The sequence below is a fragment of the Coccinella septempunctata genome, chromosome 2 (assembly GCF_907165205.1).
Source record: "Coccinella septempunctata chromosome 2, icCocSept1.1, whole genome shotgun sequence".
Lineage (NCBI taxonomy): Eukaryota > Metazoa > Arthropoda > Insecta > Coleoptera > Coccinellidae > Coccinella > Coccinella septempunctata.
The window spans coordinates 2278083-2288423 of record NC_058190.1 but is presented as its reverse complement, the minus strand read 5'-3'; the positions used below and the strand labels follow the sequence as shown (position 1 = coordinate 2288423).

The following is a 10341-nucleotide window of genomic DNA, read 5'->3' as shown; positions in this document are numbered from 1 at the left end:
TGGCTTATAACCATTTAAACGTCAGTCGCCAAATATTAAAGCGAGGTTATGGAATAATTTGCACATCAAAACATTGGATATTGGAAAATTGTAATTTATTGAAAGTATTAGTTTTAAAGTTTCTCTTTATCTATAAAATATTTCCAAAATGAGTTCAGGTTTCGTAACAGAGTCAGAAATAGAAGAAGCTAGGAGAAAACGCCAAGAAGAATGGGAGAAAGTGAGGAAACCAACGGATCCACTAGGTAAATTTGTCATTTTCCAGAAGAAAATTCTTCTAAAATTTACATTATCGTTATAGAAATGCCGGAGGAACCTTATGACTCGAGAAGTTTATTCGACAGACTTCAGGAACAGAAGCAAAAAAAAGAATTGGAATATGAAGAAGCGCATAAACTTAGTAAGAATTTATGAAGAATCATATGAAGTAGAGGAAATTTTAACATCATGTTTATATTTTTCAGAAAATATGATTAAAGGCTTAGACGACGATGAAATCGAATTCCTAGATCTTGTTGATAGAACTAAAATAGCAGCAGATAGAAAAAAAGAATTAGAAGAAGAAAAAGAGCTTAGTGATTTTAGAAATCGAGTTGCAGTACTACAAGAAAAAACTTTGGATGAGAAAATTAGTGAAGAAAAAATTATTGGCAAAGCTAAAGCTCATCAAAAGACTATTGTATCTCAACAACAAAAATTACTGAAAGGTGCAATAGTAACAAAAAAAAGAAAGCTATCTGATAATGATCAGAATAATGATATATCAAGTAATGAAGACAGAGAAAAAGAAAAATTAAATAATGGCGAACCTATATCTAAAATCAAAATCATAGCACCTCCAAGTGGTTTGCAATGCATTGGGGTCTTGCCAGGAATGGGTTCATATTCTGAATCCTCTGATAGTTCAGGTTCGGACTCAGAAATTGAACCATTACCGCCACAGATTGACTTAGTTGGAAGGCAGATCAAAAAAGATGAGCCAGAATCATGATCAATATGATTGGTAAATTTGAACTGGCACAATTGACTTCCGAAATATGTGTATTAAATATTTCTGATTAGCTACGACTCCATAGGAATTTTTCTATAAGAGTTTTTAATTGACAAACAAATTTATTCAAATGTAAATATAAGTGAATTCAATTGAAAAATATGTATATAAACTCAAGTGTTTTTTTTTAGACCAACCAGATTAATCCGTTGTAGTGTTGGTTAAAAAAAATTTTTTCTTTTTTAAATCTTACAAAATATATTGTAGGGCTAAATACTTGAATATAGAGAGTGGATTATAAAATAAATGGTGTATTTGTTTGAAATTCTGCACAAAAGGGCAACGATAATTATAAAAATATTTTTAAGGATGTAGGAAATTAACATCAACTTGCTTATTTTAAATGGAACACCCTGTATTTTAATACATTGTTGAATGCGGAGGCAGGTTGTCTCTGGTCGAATGTATCCTCAAAATCATCATCATGTAAGCTTTTGACCATAGAGATGACACTTATTTTTTGACCTGAATCATAGATATCCATGATTTGTCGTCAGTAAATTTACTAATTTCGTGAACACCGAGTGGGAGAGGCTAGGCTAGAGGGTAAAATCTTTCTTTAAGTTCTTTATACCTGTACCCATTGTCTATGCTACGCCACTGAAGTCTGTTCTGTCAATTATTTGCTTGACCTTGCCACCTTCTACGTCATGACCTTTGCAATCAGCGCCACCTGCCTATTTTCTACAGGGTCCTGCAACAATTGGCGAATCCAAAAATCTAAACGCCGCCTAGCGGCCAAATCACTAACCACAGATTACAGAGTAATCTGTGTCACTAACCTAGAAAGTGAGTAATAACTTGAGTTTAACTTCTTTGGATTAGATATTTTCATTACATATTCGGTTACCAGTGAACTATATTCACAAAATTTTTTGGATGCCTGACTAGAAAAATAGGTATTAAAAAATTTAGTGAGTATTTATATCAGTGTCATTCAGTTGAGAAACTATTTACCAATTTTCGCTATAATTTTAGGTTAGTAGACACTTTGTTCTAGATGAATTTTCTAGTGTTGGATGATTAAGAAAGGCAATGCGAATTTTCATTTCCATGATTTTGATAGTGCCGAGAAACCTGGTCAAAAGAAAGTATATGAGATTAAATTTCTGACATAACTGAAGTTGTACATGCATTACTGGACTTGCAATCTTCAAGAGATGATATGTTGGGAACATTTCAAATGAAAAGTGGTGATTTGACATGGAATTTTGCAAGCAGTTGAATGTGATCAATAAATAATTAAACCGTTCGACAAGAATTTCAAATTTCGTTAATGAAATTACAACTGTAGAATTAAATTTCAGGTGGTCTTGTTGAGTTGGTTGTAAATGCTGGAAAATAATTTCTGTGTTGGCATTTTGAACTGCATAATATGTTTTCATCCAAATAAATTATCTCAAATATTTACATTAATTTATTTCCACAAATTACATAATTCATGTGAGTGTGATGATAGAATGAAATTTTCTGGATATAAGTTCTTGTAAAATCTTCATCAAACGACACCAACATGTTCAGGAAAGTTTTGGAATAACCCGAGCACAATGAATAATCCCATAATTATTCACTACTTTCACAAATATCTCTATAATAGAATAAAATCTACGATAACATTGTTTTCACAATAGAGTTTTCACGATGATTACTCATTTTCCGCCATGTTTGTTGACAAGTCGCAGCGCCCTCATCGGTAGTTGGATTCGCCAATGCGTGAGGCTTTCATAACTGCCAAACCAGAGGTTTTAAAAATTTAGTTGAAAAGCATTCCCTTTGTACTCTCAATTCTGCATTTCAGGAAATATACAGGGTGTTCCCAAATAAAATTATTTAACAAATGAGTGATTTTTTATATGGAACACCTCTTATATTTTTGCATATTTTCAATGTTCTCCAATACGTCTACCATGACGCAAAATATTATGGATATTTTTCGAACGGTACGGATCTTATTCAGAAAAAACTGCAAAATTTCGACGAAACAGTAGTTCGGTAAAATCCATTTACCGATTTCCAAAAGCGATAGAAACATGAATTTGATCAGGATTTCTTTTAACTTAAAAATTTGCCTAGTCATCGTTCCTAAATGATCAACCTCTCTTATACAGGGTGTCCGTTATCAATGTCCAAATGAAGAATTTCAAATTGTTTTTTCTCGATTTTTTCAAATGTAACACCCAGTATTTTTTCCATGATTATGTACACAGTTTAAAACTTTAAATTTTTTCAGAAGTAACCTTAGGATTATTTTCACTCCTGTGTCCAGCAGACACGAAGAATGACATTTCAACCAAAAATTTCAGGAATAATGAACATAATAACTAACGGATATTTTAAATGAGCCACACAATGAAACAAAACTGAATGACCAATTTTTGAAAAACTTTAAAACCCTTCCAACATCATAATCCTTGAAGTTCAACATGAAAATGTTAATGTTTGTCCGAATAAGTAACACATACATAGGTATTATTGGTAACTTCTGTATTCTAACGATTACCGAGTTTTATCGGCATCCAAAAAAAATTATGATTCATGAAATGGATTAACACAAAGTTTCTTTGTCTTTTTCAACGCCCGTTTGTTTTTATATCCAATATTTAAATAGAATTTTCCGCTCTGATTTCATTTTTCGTGCCTGCTGGACGCAGAAGTGAAAATAACCCTTTGGTTACTTCTGAAAAAAGGTTTTAAACTGTGTACATCATCATGGAAAAAATATAGGGTGTTACATTTGAAAAAATCGAGAAAAGAAAATTTGAAATTCTTCATATTTGGACATTGATAACGGACACCCTGTATAAAAGAGATCGATCATTTAGGAACGATGACACTAGGCAAATTCTTAAGTTAAAAGAAATCCTGATCAAATTCATGTTTCTATCGTTTCTGGAAATCGGTAAAGGGCTTTTACCGAACGTACTACTGTTTCGTCGAAATTTTGCTGTTTTTTCTAATAAGATCCATACCGTTGAAAAAATATCCCTAATATTTTGCATCATGGTAGAGGCATAGAAGAGCATTGAAAATATGCAAAAATATAAGGGTGTTCTATTTTAAGAATCACTCATTTGTTGAATAATTTTATTTGGGAACACCCTGTATATCAGAAAATAATTTCCTGAGATGCAGAATTGAAAGTACAAAGGGAATGCTTCTCAACTAAATTCCTAAAACCTCTTGTTTGGCAGCTACGGAAGCCTAACACACTATTGGAGGACCCTGTATATTTTCGAATTTTGTAATTTTTTTTCAATTCACAGATGACAAATTCAATTCGAAATCACAAAAAGAAAAGAATATCTACAGAAGACCTCTAGACTTTGTCCAAAAAAATGCCTGGAGAATTTTATTTAAATATTGCAATATTTAAATAAAATTTTTCGCTCTGATTTAATTTGTCGTGCCTGCTGGACGCAGAGGAGAAAATAGCCCTTTGGTTACTTCTGAAAAAAGGTTTTAAACTGTGTACATCATCATGGAAAAAAAAATAGGGTGTTAATTACATTTGAAAATATCGAGAAAAGACAATTTGAAATTCTTTATATTTGGACATTGATCACGGACACCCTGTATAAAAGAGATTGATCATTTAGGAACGATGACTAGGCAAATTCTTAAGTTAAAAGAAATCCTGATCAAATTCATGTTTCTATATCTTTTGGAAATCGGTAAAGGGCTTTTACCGAAATACTATTTCGTTGAAATCAAAGATTATAGAGATAGAGATATAATCTTTGGTTGAAATTGCAGTTTTTTCTGAATAAGATTCGTACCGTTGGAAAAATATCCATAATATTTTGCATCATGGTAGAGGCATAGAAGAGCATTGAAAATATGCAAAAATATAAGGGTGTTCTATTTTAAGAATCACTCATTTGTTGAATAATTTTATTTGGGAACACCCTGTATATCAGAAAATAATTTCCTGAGATGCAGAATTGAAAGTACAAAGGGAATGCTTCTCAACTAAATTCCTAAAACCTCTTGTTTGGCAGCTACGGAAGCCTAACTCACTATTGCAGGACCCTGTATATCTTCTTGGGTAGCATACATCATGCATATGGATGAATGTTGCAATCTCCACTTTTGGGGCATGATATAAGAATTGTTCTTATATCATGTCTTGGGGTAAAGAAGGATAATTGAGTTGGATCCCGTGTGCCCTGCCAGATGGCGCTAATTTTTATTGGTACATGACAGCGTTTGTTGTCTTCGAAGAGTAACCAACAAGAGGATGCACTCTGTCATTTTGGCCGGTTGGGTTTCAATGACCTTGAGGTTTTTCTAGATATTGGTGGGGGTCAACCAGAAAAAGACAAGTATAAACTTTGCTCTCTCTCTTTTAGAATTTTGAATTTGGCGGTATATCCGAAATCATCGCCATTCCTTTTATGAACGAACAAACGAATAAGACAAGCTTTTGATAAACTTCAATTTTATAAGTTTTACCAAAGTTTAACTAGTGACTAGTGATATTTTAAATCGTTTTTTTCAAGACGATCTATAAAAATTGATCCTGTTTGCATCCCTTTTTTGTTATATTTAGTTTAGTAGTCGTATTGCTCGTTGGAATACATCACATTTTGCATGATTGCATGATTCTTATTTGTTATTTTATTTAATTTATTTGTTGGTTTTATTTATTTGCTTCATATTGAACTGCATGTCATTATGGGTGACCATAGCAAGAAAAAGAAGTGTTCTGTTAAAAATTGTGCTTCGTTAGGTGAGAGACTTTTCAGATTTCCCAATCCAAAAGAACCACATCGGGTTTTGCAATGGCAATTGGCCTGTAGCGATGAAAATATTATGAAAAAAGAACCAGCCTTGTTGTATGCTACTAATAGAATATGTAGTGACCACTTCGAACCTCATTTTATGACTAGTCACAACTTGAGTAAAGCTGCTGCTCCTACACTAAATTTGTTTAAGAAACCAAAAACAGTGGATGTTGAAACGCAGACAGAGTTTTTAGGACAAACTAGGGATGTTGGAGTACAAGCAGTATGTATTATTAAAGAAACTGTACGAAGAGAAGAAACTAGAAAGTCTGAAAATACCCAGACACAAACATGCCAGGAAATATCATCTAGGACCCCAAGAAAAGAAAAATTAAGACATTTGTTGAAAGTAATTAAAGCAAAAGTAGGTATTTTCTTTTTTAATCACTGTAATTGTTCCAGACGAAGACAAACATGATTAGACGATTGAAAATGGACAATATAAACCTAGAGAAATCTTTTGAAAAATCAAGCTCTAGAGTCAGTTCGAAGGAAGTTTTTAAGAATTCTTGTGAAGTACATCTTCCAAAAGTTTTGGGCAATTTAGCAAAAATTGTCTGCGACTTGAAAGATAGAAAAGCACAAGGCAGAAGATATTCCAATGAGCTTAAGCAACATGCTCTTTCAATATATTATTCGAGCCCTAAAACATACAGGAAGATGGTACAAAATTATTGTTTCCCTTCAGTCTCAACGCTGAGAAGAATGACAGAAAATATTCAAAGAAAACCAGGATTGAGTGATTTTGTCTTCAGAAGCCTGAAATGGAGGTTGAAGAATAAAGCCAACGAAGATAGGATTTGTGTGCTTTCGATGGATGAAGTCTCTCTGAAAGCACATTTGCAATATGATCCGAAAAATGATGAGATTGTTGGATTTCATGATTTGGGTTAGTAGTTTGGCAAATATTATAAATTAATGTTTAAAAGAAATCGTTTCATTGCATTTCTTTCAGGTAATGGAAAGGAATTTGTACCGGCCAAAAATGCCCTAGTTTTGATGGCCAGAGGAGTGAAGGACAAGTGGAAACAGCCCTTAGGATATTTTTTCGTGAATTCAGTCTGTAGTGCTTCAGACTTGAAAACAATTGTCTTCAATTGTATAGAAAAAATGGTTGAAGCAGGGCTTGATGTTAGAGCTCTTATTTCTGATATGGGCTCTAACTTTGTTATGTTTTCTAAACAGTTGGGTATAAGCACTAATAATTCTCAGTTTCAGGTCAATGGTAAAACTTTATTATATATTTTTGATGCCCCACACTTGATGAAGTGTATGAGAAATTTATTAATGAATCATGAAGTGCACTTCGAAGGTCACACAGCAAACTGGAAGCATATCGAGGAACTTTATAATATTGAAAGAAATAAAAATTTGAAAATGGCTACTAAGTTGACTGAAGCACATATATATCCCACTTCATTTCAGAAAATGAAAGTGAAGTATGCTACTCAGATATTCAGTGCAACAGTAGTTTCTGGTAAGAAATTGTATCAAAATTGCACATTATATTATGAATTAAATCAATTGATTTTAATGAAGTATACTCATGTTTTAAAGCTTTGTCGACATATATTGCTTGTGGGGAAATGTCCGCTTCAGCTGCAGGCACAGCACATTTTTTGGAGCAGCTCGATCACCTGTTCGATCTGTTGAATTCATCAACGACAAAAACGACCAATCAATATAGGAGACCATATTCAGGATCGGAGGACCAGGAAAAATTTTTGATGTCAATGTTGGATGCTTTGAAAGGAATGAAAGTCTTTTCAAATACAAATACAGGTAAAAAAGATGTAACTGGAACTTTTAAATGCATAAATTGTTTCCAGATTACTATCAGTAGTATCATGAGATTGTGGCATTTTCTCAAAAATGATGGACTCCAAGAGATCAGGACTAGAAGATTGAATCAGGATTGTATTGAAAACTTCTTTGGTAAGATAAGGCAGCAAGGAGGTAATTCAGTGAATCCAACACCCATACAATTTATGCATGCTTTTAAAAAATTGTCTTGTATGGATTTGTTGGATTGTGTGGATACCTTCAATTGTGCTGCAGATGTAGATAAACTTTTAATGGCCACTGTAGATTTACCTGCAACTGTAGAAGAAAATCTAACAATGCAAATAAGGGAACCTTTCAAGGTAGAGTGAAAAAGTATTTTGGGCTATGGAACTAGTTTTTTCTTTTTATGGTTTGGTTATCAGAATTACTTTTTATTTTCAGCTTTTATTTTTTATCATAACAAAAAATCAATTTTGATCTATGAATAAGGGGTACTTATCGTGTATGCATTGAATTTTAATTTTTTCATAACGTGTACCTCTAATTAGATCAAAAATTTTTTTTGTTGCTTCGTTTTGAGCATGCCTGGTGAGTAACTTGTTGGTTATGAATGCACATGCTGAAAATCTACATCATTATTTCTTTAGATCACCAATGCGGATTTTAGAAGGAGTGATTTGCCTTCTAAAAATGTGGAGCAATATATTAGCGGATATCTGATAAGAAAATGTCTCAAAAAACATACTTGCACGGAATGCCAAACTTACGCATCTAAAGTTGAAGATATGGACTCTAATAAGCTTTTCTGCCACTTTAAGGGTATAGTTTAAATTTTTCCTTTTCCTTTTGTTATGGAAGGTATACTTGCAGCTTCTACTGATAAATATGGAAAGAAAACTGGAAATTTTGGAAAGTTGCTGATTCCAGATGAATCATTTGTAAAATATGTTTCATCAATGGAGGAATTACTGATTACAAATGTGAAATCAGTGGCAACCAGAACACCTAGACAGACTCTTTTTGAAAAATTGAGAGCTATTCCCTTTTATCACCCTTGCCCTCAATTTCCTTATGTGTATTTGATACATTTATTCATAAGAATGAGAATATTTTATATTGTGAAATATGCAAATCAAAATTTCAAATCGGATGAATATAATAAGAGGAAAAGCAACAAATTGAGAAAGCTACAAATATTGCAACATGAATAGTGAGTTGCTCTCAATTTTTCAAAAATCGAGGATTGTGGATAATATGTTTCTTAGGGATTCTATCCCACTGTAAGCATATCATTATGTGATCAGAAGTTTATTCCACTCAATATACTCTTTTCATAGTCGCAATGAAGCTATACAACTTGAAGGATTACAAAAAAATATTGGAAGCTATCAAGGAGGAAGTATAATGATTAAATGGATTCAACTTCGCAGGTGTTCCTACTGCTCTCTATTTTTCATGGATTATGAATATGCTCAGGGATCCTATCCCATTGTAAGAATCTTGCATTATGTGAACAGAAGTTTATTCCACTCAATATACTCTTTTTCATGGTTTCGAGGAAGCTGTACCATTTGAAGGACACACTGCAAAAAAATACTGGAAGGCTATCAGGCAAGAAGTACAATGATTCATCTTCACAGGATGTTTTTGCAATATATTTAAATTATATTGAATAAATGATTTGAAAAGATATGTGTTATTGATTTAGTGCTGCGAAAAAATATTTGGTACATAAAACTGAATCTTCCAATGTGTGTCATCTCTATCTTATATGAGCATGTAATGTATAATCTCTACATCTTCATGGGGATTCCTATCTTGCAGATCTTTTGAGAATTGATCGATTAATGAATTCATTTTATATGTGCAAATAAAGCCACTCTTCATAAAAAAGTATATTATGGTTCATGTCTTCTAAATCTACTCTTTCAATTTGTGTTGGGTTGGAAATACAGTAATTAAAAATAGATCGTAGATCGTATCAACACCCAACTCGCAAATATTCAGAGGAAAACTATCTTTATGGAATCTTTAATTAATATCCTTCGTATATACATACTCAATTCCATTCAAAAATATTAATATGTAGTAGTGGTGAAAAAACGAACCTTTCAATAATGAAAATTTTACATGTAGATGGAACTTATTCCATATGGATAGATAAATAAAACTTATCTCTTGAAAAAGAAGTACATATATTCTTCATTTCCCCTAAAAGTATTATTTCAATTTATTTATTGGCAATACTCATAATTCGATATTCGAACTATTTTGAAAGAAGTCGCATTATTTTCATAAACGGAAATTGATTCGTTTCCGACAGGATACGAAAACGAAAGCCGATGTCTGCCGATATTCGTTCGGTTCGCAACTCGCAATTTGATTGGACGCCCAGATTCTCCATTTGACTGCGGATGATTCTGTTCGCAGTATTCCTGGCGCGTATCGTGTCCCCACTCCAAGGCTAAAATTCCATGCGTCAGATTTCCCCTTGTAAATTGACAGAGTGAAACCTCTTGTTGGTTACTCTTTGGTCTTCGAAGAGTAACCACTTACTCTTTGATAAAATGATGTTACATCAATTCGATCCATTTTCGTCAAGGTGTTAGTTGTCTTAGCAGTGTTGCTCTGATGAGGTCGGATAAGAGCGAAACCATTCTCAGGCCTCAATCCGAAGGATGATTCATTTGATTTTTCCGATTTTTCATATTGAAAAACTTC

At 32.9% G+C, this 10341-nt stretch overlaps 1 protein-coding gene across 1 annotated transcript; it reads left to right on the top strand.

The window, feature by feature from the left end:
• The first annotated feature begins 22 nt into the window (after window positions 1–22).
• LOC123307525 (PSME3-interacting protein) lies at window positions 23–1163 on the top strand. The gene is made up of 3 exons (XM_044889869.1): window positions 23–245; window positions 302–400; window positions 465–1163. Exons 1-3 carry the CDS (start codon window positions 149–151, stop codon window positions 989–991), a joined length of 723 nt encoding a protein of 240 aa, XP_044745804.1. The 5' UTR covers window positions 23–148; the 3' UTR covers window positions 992–1163.
• The last annotated feature ends 9178 nt before the right edge of the window (window positions 1164–10341 follow it).

Bases quoted from the DNA above. Each gene is read 5' to 3' on its own strand.
- LOC123307525 (XM_044889869.1), top strand. From the start codon at position 149: ATGAGTTCAGGTTTCGTAACAGAGTCAGAAATAGAAGAAGCTAGGAGA. The intron at 246-301 runs GTAAATTTGTCA...TTATCGTTATAG, and splicing joins GAAACCAACGGATCCACTAG to AAATGCCGGAGGAACCTTAT. The intron at 401-464 runs GTAAGAATTTAT...TATATTTTTCAG, and splicing joins TGAAGAAGCGCATAAACTTA to AAAATATGATTAAAGGCTTA.